The sequence below is a fragment of the Haplochromis burtoni genome, unplaced genomic scaffold (genome assembly GCF_018398535.1).
Source record: "Haplochromis burtoni strain Fernald_Lab_line unplaced genomic scaffold, NCSU_Asbu1 Contig_251, whole genome shotgun sequence".
Taxonomy (NCBI): Eukaryota; Metazoa; Chordata; class Actinopteri; order Cichliformes; family Cichlidae; genus Haplochromis; species Haplochromis burtoni.
Window position 1 is genome coordinate 683,221 of NW_024582612.1, and position 15,432 is coordinate 698,652.

The 15,432-nt window shown below is 43.8% G+C and overlaps 1 protein-coding gene across 5 annotated transcripts in view; it reads left to right on the forward strand.

Moving 5' to 3' along the window:
* nrxn3a (neurexin 3a) overlaps window positions 1–15,432 on the forward strand; it is a 199,517-nt gene that overhangs the window by 104,997 nt on the left and 79,088 nt on the right. For all 5 annotated transcript variants that reach the window (XR_001336901.2, XR_001336903.2, XM_005938683.3 and 2 more), the window contains exon 8: window positions 13,151–13,444. Coding sequence is in view for 3 of the 5 variants with exons in the window: in XM_005938683.3 (XP_005938745.1) it covers window positions 13,151–13,444 (294 nt within the window). In the remaining 2 variants the exon portion in view is untranslated. The remainder of the gene's footprint in view (window positions 1–13,150; window positions 13,445–15,432) is intronic.

The window sequence follows — 15,432 nt, forward strand, 5'->3', positions numbered from 1 at the left end:
TCGGTGGGTTCCCTCTTGGGAAATTGCTCGTAAAGGGTTCCCAATCGGAAGGTTGCCGGTTCGAGCCCCGGCTTGGACAGTCTCGGTCGTTGTCCTTGGGCAAGACACTTCACCCGTTGCCTACTGGTGGTGGTCAGAGGGCCCGGTGGCGCCAGTGTCCGGCAGCCTCGCCTCTGTCAGTGCGCCCCAGGGTGGCTGTGGCTACAATGTAGCTTGCCATCACCAGTGTGTGAATGTTCTTGGTGATAGTCAGGGACACAAGCAGGGCTGTTTTGATCTGCATTATGTTTAGTTCTTCCAGATTGTGAGGTAAACAGACAGAGAGGTATATCAGGTCTTTTTCCCATTTGTTGATTGGCGTGTGAGGTGCATTATCATTAGAGGATATTAGTTTATTTAGCTTTGAGAGTGTGTTTGTGTCTGCGCTGTTTTGTTGATGCTGTCCAGTAGTGGTAGTTGTCTTAGCTGAGTGTCATTGATACTCATTTTTGCTTTGATGGAGTGTTTTAGTAGGTTATGCTGAAGAAACTGTTTCCTGTCAATGAGCTGTTGAAGTGTTAAGAAATGATTCTAATCACAAATGTGGCAGAGGTGTGTGATGCCTTTTTCTTTCCATTTAATGCCTGCCAGGGGTCATTTATTTGCACTGAAGGGTTGTTCCATATGGGTGTTTGAGTTCTTTTTGATTTTGCTCGTCTTCCACCAGGCTGTCAGAGTTGTTGCTATTGGCGGGCTTTTAAAGCAGTTGTGATGTCTGATTGTATTGTTGATAAATGGTAGATTTTGGATTAATGTGTCTTTACAATCAGATTGTTCGATGTCCAGCCATGGATGAAGGTGATGGGCTGAATGCATCCATTTGATGAGGTATTGTACTTGGTTGACTAAGTAGTGGTGGAGATTTGGTGCATCTAGGGCTCCTTAGAGTTTTGACTGGTGTAATGTTAGTTTTATTATTTATTATTTATTTATTTTAGTTTTTTTGTTTTTTGTTTTTTCTTTCTTTCTTTTTTTTGCCTGTCCCGTTTGGCTCTTTTGCATCAGAATTATTGTCTAAAGGTGACGAAAGATGCCCAACGGATTTACTTTACCAAATTGACCATCCCAGCCTTGCCGTAATGGTCTATTTGATTCACCTTTTATTGTTTATTTTATTTTCACTTGCTAAATACGGGTAAAGACTTGACTGGGGAAAAGAAAGGGGAGAAAGAAAGAGGGAAAGAGAAACAGCGGGGAAGAGGAACGGGGATAAAGGGCAAAAAACAAAAAACAAACAAAACAAACAGACAAAAAATACATCTATCAATCACCTGGATCACCTGCTGAGAAAGAAAAAAGAAAACAAGCAGAAGAGAACAAGAGTAATAGAATAAACAACATCACAATGATATATGGGAATATGACAGTAAATACTAAATATTAAACATTATTGTGCAGCACATAAGATCAACAGAACACAGTGTGCTTTGAGGTAGGAGCCAAAAAGGGTGTAGTTTGTGGGTGTGATCACCCGTGTGTACACCTGTGAGCATGGACGCGCTTGTTTTTTGTTTTTTAAAAGGTTCCTTCATGTAATGATCTGCTAGAGGGTGTGGGGGGGCCACAGCCCCGTCCTCCAGGGCATGAAGCAGGTATGGAGGAGATCAAAACTCCAGACATCCAGAGGCCCCCAGAACACAAGAGACCAAGGAAGACCAACAGAGGGGCAGCCGCGCCACTGTCCCAGAAAGAGCTGAGGAGAGTCCCAGATGAGGGCTCACTCAGCAGCCGCGGAGCAGAAGCCAGGGGGAGTTGCAGTGACGCGCCCGTGAGCTCCGCCGGCAGCCAGCGTGCCTGAGTGACCGAGCCCCAGGCCGAGAGGCCGGGGGCACCCCACCTCCGAAGTGGCCCGAGCGAGCCCCAGGCTCCAGGCCCCGATAAGCGGCCGCCAAGGAGTGAGCCGGTGTGTACCTGGACGCCCATCCCCGGACACAAAGAACCACCAACGCACCGATGTCTGAGGGAGTCCGCCACTGGCAGGGGAAGTGGTGGTGGGGGGAGATAGGCCTCCAAACCTTGGAGGGCCTGAGATGTCCCCAGAGAGGTGGCGCTGACACCCAACCTGACATATAGACACAGACATACAGGCACACACAGATACAAACATCCATTCCCACCCTCATGCTCTCATATGCACTTACTCCACACTCAACCAACGTGGAGACAGACATAAAGAGACGCTGTACACACGATCACACTCCCCAAGCGTACTCTACAACCGGGTCTAGGTACCCTTGCCCCTGGAGGGGGGAACTGCACCCAGACCCAGGTGGTGTTACCCTTTTCCCTGCGGTGGGGGGAGGCAGACCGCCCCGACTCCGCAGCAGCAGGGAGGCCCCACACTCCAGACCGCAGTCGGACGGCCAACTCCTCCTCCTAGCCCCCCCGCTCCAGCAGGTCGCAGAGAATGGGGGTGAGAGAAGACTCCAAACCTCCCTCCACCCGCTCATTGTAGTGTTGATGCATGTGTGTTCTAAGGTGCATTTAAAACCCAGGAGGGCATGGAGCTACCTGCCAGAGAGCAGCAGGTAAGCGCATGGTCCCTCCTGCTAGCCCTCAATGTCTTCGTGTATTTACAATTGAGAGGTGGGCAACAACGCCAGGGGTGAGGTGTACGCCCTGATGGTACTTTGGACTCCGTGTATCGTGCCCACCCCCAAGATCCTATATGTATGTGTAATGAGAGTGTGAGTAATGTGAATGTCTAAGTTGTGGGATAAAATTGAGGCAGAGGCAGCCAGAAGGGGACAGAGGGGGGGATGACTCCTCTGCACCCTGGTGACACATATTTACCCCAAGGCCCTGCATGTGTGGGTGGTTGTGGTGGAGCGGGAAGAGGGAGGCAGCTGGAGATGGGGAAGGAAGGAAGGGAGGGGCAAGTGACCGCTGACCCCCGCTGACCCCAGTAGGCATCCCCATACTCTGCAACCCGCCAGGGAAAGGGGGCCCAGGCCCATCCGGACCGGGGCCCAGTTCAGCAGAGAGCCTAGGACAGCCCACCCGACCCCACCACAGAGAAAACTGCACCCACCCCATCATCCACTCATCGTCCAGACTACACAAGACAATAGACGCCCAGGCTGAGAGCTTCCTCCACCTCTCCTGTATCTCCCCCTCCTGCAGAGTGAGTTCCTGAAGAGAGGAGAGCTCCTGCAAGGTGTAACAACCTCCCCCACCAGTTGAAGAGCCCCCATGGTGGCTCGATACACTGGTGGCATCCTGCGCCAGGGCCCGGCCCCCATACAGCCACCCGCCCACAACCCCGGCAACACACCAACCAGGACCCAAGCCCCCAAGGCCCAGCCAGGGTCCCAGCCCAGAGACGGAGCGCCCCAGAACCTCACACCTGTCCCAGACCCACCCAGGGACAGCCAGGCTACCAGGTCAGTAACCCACGTCCGTCAGCACAGACCCTCCCCTAGTCCCGCTGCACGCAGCCACGAGGAAACCATCACCTAAGAGCCAACAGAGCCCTTAATAGGCCATGACCGCTACCCCGGGTCGAACCCTCCAAGGAAGATGCTCCTGGGGAGATTTTTTGTTTTTCCAGTCGAATGATGTTATTACTGTGTCCAGAGTGGTGAAAAAAAGCTGTTGTGGGTTGAATAAGGATCATTGTGAACAAGTAATTGATCTTGTATATGATTTGGGAGTATGTTTTAATGATTTGGATTAGTTCTTCAACTGATTTGTTGGGATTTTGTAGGAACAGGAGTGCATCATCTGCATATAAACTTAGTTCATGTGTTACATTATTGGTGTGAATGCCTGTGATGTTAACGTTCTGATGGATTGCTGCTGCTAATGGTTCAATGTTTAATTGCAGAGTGTTTGATCCATTGGATAAATGAGTGTTTCCATAAGAAATGTGCCGTTTACTTTGTCAAATGCTTCTTCTGCATTCTGAGAAGATCGTTGTTTTATGGTTACTTTGGTGAGAGAGATGTACGAGGTTGAAAAGTCTACGTGTATTATTTAAAGAATGTCTGCTTGGTCTGGGTGAATGGGAGAGGAGATAACTGATTCAATGCGGGTTGTTAGAGCTTTGCTGATTATTGTGACGTCCGTGTTAATTAAGGAAATAGCTCTGTAACTGGAGCAGTGAATAGGGTCTGAAATTAGTGCTGTATTCACATGATATGGAATGAACTGGTTATTTTTAATTTCATCTGGCATTTTAACAAAAAGCGGAGACAGAAATTTCAGGGGGACATCCATCAGGAGCTTTATTGTTTGACAATTTTTGCTCTCTCATCTTCTGTGGATGTCAGTGGGGAGCCTCTTCCTTTGACAGTGACGGTAATGTGATGTTATTGATAAACTTGTCTGTTTATTTGAAATCATATATATCATCATATCTTTATATATTTCATAATGAAATTGTCTGAAGGTGTTATTTATGATGTGAGAGTCGTTGGTAATGTTTCCTGTCCAGTCTTTAATTGCTGTAATGAGAAATGAGAAACTTGTACTGTTTAAGACTCGTCATTGTGTTTAGATTGCAGTCTCTGTAAGATAAATTGTGTGGTTTTTTTATTATTGATGCTGTCGAGTTGAAGTTCTGTAATTTCTTTCAGTGTTTGTTTTGGAAAATCCAAATTGTCACTAGGTGTGAATGTGAGTATGAATGGTTGTCTGTCCTTGTGTGTTAGCCCTGTGACAGACTGGCGACCTGTCCAGGGTGTACCCCGCCTCTCGCCCTATGACAGCTGGGATAGGCTCCAGCGCCCCCCGCGACCCTGGAAAGGATAAGCGGAAGCGAATGGATGGATGGATGGATGGATGGATGTTTGTTTTGTGGGATTTGTGGCATATAAATTGTGTAGTTTTTTCTTCTTCTGTGGCACAAATATAACGGTGTAGAGAAAGAGTTGAGTGCGCACGGGCAGAAATGTTGAGAGTGCGAGCAACACATGCGAGCGCAAATGCAAAAACTGAGCGAGAGGGGCTGCTATGTTGTGTGTGTGTGGATAATAGCAAACACTGAAATACATTTTTTGCACGCAGCAATGAATTTTGTTCACTCAAATTTAGCTTTTCTTCTCAAAATAAATTTCTCTTCAAAATGCAACACTTGCACCTGCAAATTGTTTTTACATGCGCTCAGAATAGTGGCACAAAAATAACGCCATAGGTATCTCACTTTTTCTTTGAGTACTGTCCTGTACTTCATCACTATTCCACAGAGTCTCCTTGTGGAAATGCCAAACATCTGTTTCATCCTAGATGCAATCTAGTGAGGCAGTTACCCTCACCAGATTATATCAAGTACAAATTAAGATGTCATGTCACACACAATTGTGTATTTATTGGATGTAAACCTAAAAAAAGTTTAGATGATTCAGTTTGTTTGAAGGTGTACTTACAGTCTATTTGACAGGAGTTTCATGTATTTAAAAAATAGTGTAAAACTTACTGTAACATTACAGGGTTTTATTTACAGTGAGTCTGTCATTATTGCAGCGGTCACTTCCCAGGGTTAGCACAAAGCTTGTGCTCCTACCAAAAAGATTTAAGCAGCTGGGCCTTTCCAACCTTTCCAATATACCTTTGCATCATTGCTGCTTTGTTGTAAGCTTCTGAAAGCATACATAATGTTTTACTGTGAATTGTTTTCTTTTTTCTTGGAGAAAATTGTGTTACTTCCTATCTTGTGGTATTTCTTAGTGAATGATACCAGAAAATTGTGGTAGCTATATTAGCAGGCAATCTAAAAGGTAAATTAAATATTGTGTTATGTTGTTTTTTCTCAGACACTGATAAGTGCGTGTGTGCATACATGTGTAATGATGTGCACGGTGGAAGTCTGGTGGAGGGGATAATGCATTGATGGTTTCCTTTCATCTAACCATTGTCTAACATTTTTCATTATTTTCTCTCTGTCAAACTAAAACATACACTATGCTTGTGTGTATATTATGTATTTATCACATGTCTGATATGATTAGGTATTCCTTGGTCTGCTATCAGTGTCTGCTTATGCTTCATTCTCGCGTTAACCTGCAGCCTGCATCTGCAGTGTGTTGATAAAGCTCTCTTTATATTTTCAAATGCCTTTTTGGTATTATTGTTCAGAGGTGGCAGGACCTGAAAGTAATTTGTCAAATTCTCAGCTACGCCTTCCATCCTTATCCCCTTCTCCCCGTTACACCCCCCTTCTCCTCTACCTACATGATCACATTTTTCACCAGCAAGGGTGCAACAGGAGAGGAAACATTAACCACATTAAGAACTTGTTCACATATATGTGTGTGCAAGATACCTTTTTGGATGCGCTGAGAGGCATCATCAGTGATGTAACCTGGGCTCAATGGGGTGTGTCGGGTCTTTCAACATAAGACACTCTCGCCCAGACAACCCAGCTAAGGTTGATCAGACCCCAGCCTGCGTCCCAGCAGCAGCCACCCATGGACCAGCCCTCTTTATCCACAATCACCTTGTGGCTTTCTCTGCGCCTTCACATACAGACCAGATGGCCCTCTTCCTAGCCACTCCTGTTAGGTCCAGTTGGTTTAGGACTTTGCAGAGTGAGCATCATGCAAAGGCTCTGCAGCCCACCTGTATTGGCTCATAGTACGCCTTCCAGCCCCTTCCCAGCACTTCTCTACCAGCTCCTGGTACTTGGCGCATTTCCTTTCATTTGACTCTTCCATATGCTCCTTCCAGGACATGGTGAGTTTGAGGACAATAAGCTGTTTTGTTGCCTCTGAGACAATAATTATGTCTGGCCAAAGTGATGTTTCAGTGATGTGCTGAGGGAACTTCAACTGCTTCCTTAGGTCAGCTTGCAGCTGGCAGTCTGAGGCTGTATAGAGCAGACCTGACCGTATTCTTTGCTGCTGACAGATCTCCTCTCCAGCTTTAACAAATGCAATTCTTGTCTTTTGGCCAAGATGGTGTTTGCCAGGAGTGATGGTGTTGCTTATGCTTTCTGAAACCGCCTTCAGCACCTGGTCACGGTGCCAGCGCTAGCGACTTTCTGCAGGGACTTTGTACTTTCAGCTACTCGTGTTACAAGGATCCCCTTCCAGAGCATGGCTGACATGCTGGTGTTTCACTATTGACACAGACATGGAGGTTGACTGGGATTGGTAAGGCATCATATGCAGCCTGAACAAGGAAACGGACGGAGGTCTGCCTCAGTGATGTTTGTCCAGGTTACCTTTTGCTGTAAGATGTTCTCCCCCTTTGCCTCAGCCCCACTGTCTTACTTAATCGGACCTCTTCCTGAATTAGCTGGTGTCTCTCCTTCCCTCGGGCCTTCCCCATTTGGGTCTTTGGGAAAAGACCCAAGCCAGCTGTCCCGGTGGCCAGCGTCCCCACCAGCTCCTTCTGCCTAAGGTATGACTCTGCCACCTCCACTCCTCTCTCTCCTCTCCACTTCCTCTCTGTTCTCACCAAATATCCGCTGCTGACACTTTCTGGTCCCTGGAGTCCCAATACTGAAGGACTTCTCTAGTGCATGCCACCTTAAATTCTTCTGTGAGACTACTAAATGGGAGCTGCAAGGTGTTACTGGTTCCATAAAGCGCTGCACTGCAGTGGGGGAAGCCCAGCCATTTGTGCAGAAAGCTATTAATTCTCCTCCCGAGGGACTCCACAGTTGACACTGGAACTGAGTAAACAAGCAGAGGCCACAGGACATGCGGTAGGATAGAGTGCTGGTAAAGCCAGGCCTTGAATCTACTGGCAGGCCTGACTTGTCAACCTTAGTGAGCCAGCTATCCAGTTCTTTGGTGGACTTCTGGATGGCCAGTTGGAGAGATGTGTCAGTTGGATGTTACTTCCCCAGAAGTGACCCTCAGTCTGAAATTGTCACATTAATCCAGGACGAGGTCTTGATTTTACCAGGGACATGGTGGCGGTGTAGTGCAAGATCAACCAAACTGTGTGGAATTGATCCATATGCGTTGGCCAAATCCAGCCACAGTCATCCCTGTTCTCCCGGGTTTCTCTAATGAGCTGTGTGCTCTAAGCAGCCAGGTACTCCAGGAATGTCACCTGTCTGCACTGAGGGATCGATGTAATTGCTCTTGTGGAGAAACTCCGTGAGCCTCCGGGAAACGATGCTAAAAAAAACTCCAATATGTGCTCAAAACATGTGGCATATACTGCTTTTCTTACCAATACTGAACAAACACTTTTTTAAAGGTTTTTTCATCTTTAAACTCAGTGATCATGAATACAGACGTATATATTAATTCAATTCAATTCAATTTTATTTATACAGCACCAAATCACAACAACAGTCACCTCAAGGCGCTTTATATTGTACAGTAGATCCTACAATAATAGATACAGAGAAAAACCCAACAATCATATGACCCCCTATGAGCAAGCACTTTGGCGACAGTGGGAAGGAAAAACTCCCTTTTAACAGGAAGAAACCTCCGACAGAACCAGGCTCAGGGAGGGGCGGGGCCATCAGCTGCGACCATATTATACCTGCTAACTAGAGCTAAGTAATTAGTTTGTGAAATGCAATCAGTTTCACTCACCAAAACTGGAGCATAGATGTCCTGGATGGGCTGCAAAATATTTGTGAGAATATTTGTATTTATTTTGTTTAAAGGTGTCTATTTAGGTATTCAAGATGAACGAAAATGTAATGTCAAGGGAAGAAGGCCTAACTATGAATTTAACCTTAGACAAGTAATCTGGTGGATGGAAAAACAGTCCTATAAATAACAGTAACTTTGCTGTCTTTCTTTTCATTAGAAAATGATGCACAGTTTTGATACATTTTCAGGTTTCATAAACAATGTAACACAATTTAAATGCTTTGTATTGATTTAAAAAAAACAAACAGTCTCTTTTCTGTTAGTGGGCTACAATACTAAAGTGCTTCAAAGCTTTTTTCGTAATAATAAAAAGAGTAAAGATGAAACACCATCACAACAGTAAGGCACTGACGCAGCAATGCAGGTTTTGTTCGTATTTATGTGAAAATGCTGCAAGTTTTCTTAGTCTCAGGGGACAAATTTTCACTTGGCCTTTTCTTTCATGTTGTCAGTGAGCTTGAAGGGACTACTATTTTTATTGAAGCTTTTATTTTGGAGTGAATGATCGACCTGTTCAGCGGCTCTAGGTATTTATGCTCAGTCTGAGTGGGAGAAGAAATGGCTGCTTCTTGCTGAGAGATGGGGGGATGAGGTAGCTCGGGTGAGTAAGGGGAGGATAGATATAACAAAAAGAGGAGGAAAGGCAACAAATGAAAAGAGAGACAGACTGTTTTCTATCTAGTCCCTCTGCACCTTAAGGGACAACTTGATATACTCTAATGTCTGTTTATGGATTAATGATAATCTCAGCCTGTCCCCCCAATCCACCCACTCCAACTCCATTTCTACAATCCAACAGAAGCCGAATAACCAGCAAGAGCAGAAGCATTAATATAGGAGAATGAAATGGAGGAGAGGGTGTGTTTGTTTAGTGTATGTATGTGGCCAAAATATAGACAGACAGAGGGTGTTTTTTTCTGCCCAGAGAATTAGAAGGAGAAAAAAGGCCTTCAATTTTCCACTTGAGCAGATTTCAATTTACTCACACACACCCCTCCGTGACGCCGTCCTCCCATTGTTATTGACAGCATTTAGACTGGCCCATGGAAGAAACAGTGTATGTCGCACACACGCCTTATGGAGAAAGATGTACACTGTATATCTGGTGGGTTGTGTTATTTTCTGTCTGTGGGACTGATAAAGTGAACTGCAGCTGTGGACCATATATCATTAAATGATGTGGGTCCAACACATCACTTCTTTTTTGTTTTTTAAACAAAATGCACAGAGAAATAGTACCATTACATGTTTAAACAACAAGAATTTCAGTACTTTGACAACAAACTCAACAGATACTAAATATCCTGTACTGCTGTTAAACTTGTTAATACAAACTTCATTCACTGATTTAGTCTATCAGCAGAGGAAAATCATATATATCCTTCCATCACATATATCAAACATTCATGAGTTCCATCGTTTAAAATGTGATGATTTTGTGCATTTTTCTATTTCAGGACATTTTCAATTAAGTGCAGCAAACTCTCAGTCTATTTTCTGATGCATTTCAAAGGTTAAAATCTCTGTTAGCATTTGTGTTTTTACCTTTTTGTTGATTTTTTGCTCTATTTGCACTGTTATGCAAACAAATAGAGATTGGAAGATGAGTAGCAAAAGCAAAGGTTGGATTTGTGCTTGTAAATGATCGATTGTGTCACGTCAGACATGTTAAAGTGAACGATGTGATCTGCAGTCAGGAGATTGAACTGCTGTTGTTCTTAGACTGCACTATGCACCAAGGGAATTTTCACACATCATCACCAGAGGCCAACAAGTCTTTCAGGGTTTATTTTGAGTGCACAGACTGGACTGTGCTGGTTGTGACACCTTCACAACCTACATCAGCTTCTGTAGGGACACTGTGATTCTAGTAAGGACTGTTTGCTGTTTTCCCAAGAATAAGCCCTGGACATTAAAGAAATCCTTCACCAGAAACGCAGACATTCAAGTCAGCGATAAAGAAGGTATTTTCAACACCAACTGAAAGGGCGATAGATGCGGCCAAAGGTGGAGTATAAAAGAGAAGCAGAGAGTAAATCGGGAGCATCAAGGGTCACTCACAGAAGAGCAGCCATCAATGAGTGCAAATCCAGTCAATTCAACCTGTTTTATAGCTGGTTTGATGGGATGCCACGCAGGAATGCCTGCTGTGCTTTAATATCTGTCCTCCCTCGGACTACTTCAACTGATGCTCCTGTTTCAATGACACCTCTATGCCTCCACCTCTTGAGAGGCTGCTCCAGCACCACTATCTTCTGTCTCCTGCACACAACAACCCCAACACCACTGCAACTGCAACATCCACTACATCTGACCATCTGCCCCCGTCATTCTCAGCTAACAAAGCAAGGGCACAGCTCAGAGACTGCGTCCAGGGAAAGGAGCAGGCCCAGATGGTGAGTGACAAGACTCCTGAAGGATTGTGCAGCCCATCCAGCTGAAACCATTCAATGGGTCTTCGGCTTGAATCTATGATAAGGCAACGTCCATGTGCAGTGTGCAGTGTACAGCTCAAAATCCTGTACATGCAAATATAGTTCTCCACCTCAACACTGCTAAAATAAAGGGGATTTCAGAAGATCTAGGCCATCCCACTTCTATGCTCATGATACAGTTATTTACAGCTGTGGTTCAACTCTTGTCCAAGCCATTGACTCCTTGCAGAAAGCCTTTTCTGCTGTCCAGCACTCATTACTTCAGCTTAAACTTGTTCTCAACGCAGACAAAACAAAGCTCATGTTGTTTTCTAAATCAAGGAGACGAGCCCAAACAATCCCATCAGTAACCACTCTTGAAGGTAATAAAATAGAGTTGGTTCACACCTATAAATATCTGGGAATCTTAATTGATGACTCGCTCACCTTCAAACCACATGTAGAGAATCTTGTGAAAAACCTGAAGTTAACACTGAGATTTTATTTTCAAAATAAGTTGTGTTTCTCTTTTAATACAAAGAAGCGGCTTGTTGCTGCAACATTCTTGCCTGTGCTGGATAATGGTGATATTCTTTATATGAACGCTTCTGCTCAATGTCTTCGAATGGTTGATTCTGTGTATCATGCTTCTCTGAGGTTCATCACTAACCGTAAATTTCAGACTCACCACTGTGAGTTGTACTCTCAGGTAGGATGGCCTGAGTTGGAGGAACTCTCATTTATACAGTTTTATATATAAGGCGATACTTGGGTTGCTGCCTGTTTGTAATGCAACGTGCTGGTCGGTATTCTCTTCGTCCGCATGGTTACTTGTTGCTTTCTGTTCCATTTGCCCGAACTGAACTTTTGAATTTTGAATTTTATTTTATTTTATTTGTATTCTTTCACTTATTGTTGCATGTGTGTTGTTGCTGCCTGTGTTTGAGTAATTTCTGTAACTGTGAGACACCTGCTGCTGCCTATCTTGGCCAGGTCTCCCTTGAAAAAGAGGTTTTTAATCTCAATGGGATCTTCCTGGTTAAATAAAGGTTAATAAAGAAATAAATAAAAATCCCATCAGTCTGTCTCTATACATGGGCAAGGCACTGAGGTGGTGTACTCTTACAAAATATCTCCAAGCTGGAATGGTCCCAGAACGATGATGCATTCAACAAGAAAGAAAGAATGTGGTACAAAGTGGGGGGCATTCAACACAGATGTCATGACACTCAACTGGATGGAAAATTCATCCAGTTGAGCTGGATGAATTTTCAACTGGATGAATCTTGGATTAGATTTCCTCTAATCCAAGTATTTATCTATCCATCTAGGATTTCTCTAGCCTGCCAATCAAACAGAGGTCTCTCCAAAATGTATTTTAAATGAAGGTGGGAAAAAGAAGGTTAAATATGTGCAAAACACAGTTCATCACCATAGCTCTGTTTTTGAGAGGATTCTGAAAGAAAACACTTTCAGATTTTTTTAATAACTTTGCAGTTCTAGTGTAAAATACCTGAATCTGTGGTGTATCCTTACTGGTTGGATGTGGTAACAGAGATAAATAATCATTCCACAGATTTAGATTTTAGTGTTGTTTATTTTGAGAATTTGTTAATTGAAATTAAAAGAAAAATACAACTTGTTGAATAAAGAATTGCCAGCAAACTATGAGTGGATAAAAATCGTTAAGGAAATCCGTTAAATGGAACAGTTGACCTTGTCTCTGAGACTTGAGAGTGTAAAGTATGAAACGCACTGGGAACATGGAGATGATCTCAGTCTGTGAAACGAAATATCTGACAAACTGAATGATCAGTATTTTTGGTTCCTGTATTTTATGTGAACTCAATAACATTTTCCTTTATACTTTGTTTTTAAATAACAACATGTCAAATAGGAATATGTGTGTATGGTATATAGTAACTCTGTATTCTGCAATTTATCACACTAAGCTTTACTGAGATATGTAAAGCCAATAATGTCCTTCCTGACACAACACTGATGATTTTCTTATTTTACAGTCTTTATTTTACTGCATTAATTTTATTAATTTAGTAATTGTTGGAAGTCATTAAATGTGTATCTCCTGTTATCCTAAATAAAAGAGTCATTAATCCTGCTCTTGCCTTATTGCAGGTAGTGTATAAGAATAATGACATCCGTCTTGAGTTGTCCCGTCTGGCTCGAATTGTGGACCCCAAGATGAAAATCCAGGGTGAGGTATCCTACAAGTGTGAAAATGTGGCCACCCTTGACCCAATTTCTTTTGAAACCCCTGAGGCCTATATCAGTCTCCCTAAGTGGAACACCAAGCGGATGGGATCCATCTCTTTTGATTTCCGTACGACTGAGCCCAATGGACTCATCCTCTTTACCCATGGCAAACCCCAAGAGCGCAAAGATGCTGCACGGAGCCAAAAGAACACCAAGGTCAGTTCATAATCTCCTCAGTCACTTGATAATTTCTGTTTTAAAAAATGCTTGACTGAAAACAGTTTGAAAGGACTGATGTGTCTTGACATCAAGGTCACCACCTGGCGAGAATGGCAAACCAACAAATTCACCTGTGTTTGCGAGGCTGTTGTAGACAAGTGGTTCCCAAAGTGTGTTTGCTAGGGCCCTCTTTGTTTTACAAGAAAAATCCCCACTTCGGGAACCACTGTTGTAGACAATAAAAATTTCTAGCTTAGTGACCATTTGTTTAAGAGGAGTAGTTCATTTAAAATTAGATTTGCTGTTTATCTTAATAACACATTGCATATTAGATTATCACAGATCACTTTAACCATAGAAGGGTTCACTGGAGACAAAATGCCTCTTTTGTCAAAGGCTTCTCCTCCTTTGAAACATAGAAGTTGAAGTTGTCTGTCTCCAAATTCCAAATTAGACCTAGATTCCTCTGAAGAGGTAGTGATTCCATTCCTAAATATAGATCTTTCAAATCCTTTCAGTCCTACAAGTCTTTGGGTGGGAATGCTTGCATAACACTGTTGCTGTTCAGTGCAATCTCATGTAGCTTAATGTTTGATTTAGCTAGCATTGCTTGGGAAGTGCGCAGGACACCAATGGCCTTCGCTTCATTAGGAAAAGATGCAAGTCCATCGTCCACATAAAAATTGCATGTGATGAACTTCCTTGCACTGGTAGTGGAGTCATCTGCTTCCTGAGCAGCTGGTCTGAGGCAGTAAATGGCAACTGCTGGTAAAGGACTGTTGCCAAATGCATGTACTGTCATTTGAAACTCTTTCACTGTTTTTGCAGATCATTGTTTTCATACCATAAGAACTTCAGAAAGTTTAGATGCTTGTTGCACACTTTGAGGCAGTAGAACATCTGCTGCTTATCTGCTGTAACTGCTATTGGTTCCCCACAGAAGCAGATCAGAACTCCAGTGAGAGTGTTGTTCAAGTCAGGTCCACTCAGGAGTATATCATCTAGAGAAAATCCTTCATGTTTGGGACTTGAATTGAACACAAATATTTCCTTTCCTCACCTTCTTGTAGTCTGCAAATGAGCTCTTTAGTTAAAGGCTTCCAGGCAACAAAATCCTCCAGAAGGTCACAGCACCAGCGGCTTAATGGATGGGTGAGGCAAACAAATTTTACCATCAACGTGCTAAAATCTCAAGAGGAGCTGATCCGACAGAGACTTACGATTAGATGAGAGTACTCTTAAAAAGGTGTTTGACATCACTGAGAAGGATCATCTAGCACAGCACAAAAAGTCTAAGACCAGGCAACAAAGGAAGTTTGACCTACTTGTTGTGTGTCGGAAACCACAGCAAAATACGGAGAGTGTCCTCAGTGGCCAGAAAAGAGAAGGATGTGACACTGAGGATGTGGACAAGTGGACAAGAATTTGTCTGACAGACAGCTCACCCAAACAGAGAAAAACATCCTTGCTAAAGGGTTGAATTTTGCTGTCACGCCAAGACAAATCCCGCTAGTGGAGCTGATCACAGCCACAGAAACAGCAATTCAAAACAACAATATTGCAGACATGGAAGCAGAGCAACTACGGACGAAAGTTTCGGCCTGTCTCCAGCAATGCAAAGCCCCCAGCATCCAACATCACCATGGAGGACAGGAAGGCACTCACATCACTTAGTGATGACAACAACATTATCATCCTTCCGGCAGACAAGGGTAGGTGCACAGTATTGCTAAACCAGAAAAACTATCATGAGAAGATTTTGTCACTGCTCAGTGACAGAAATACTTATGAGCCCCTGAAACGAGACCCAGGAAGTGGTTACGGGAAGTGGGTGATAGACTGTCTGAAGTGGTTAGAACAAGACAAGGCTATTGACCGGACCTCATACCACAGGCTGTACCCAGGGGAGTCTACACCAAGTCTGTATGGTTTACTGAAGATACATAATCAGGGTGCACCTTTAAGACCAATTGTCTGTATGATCA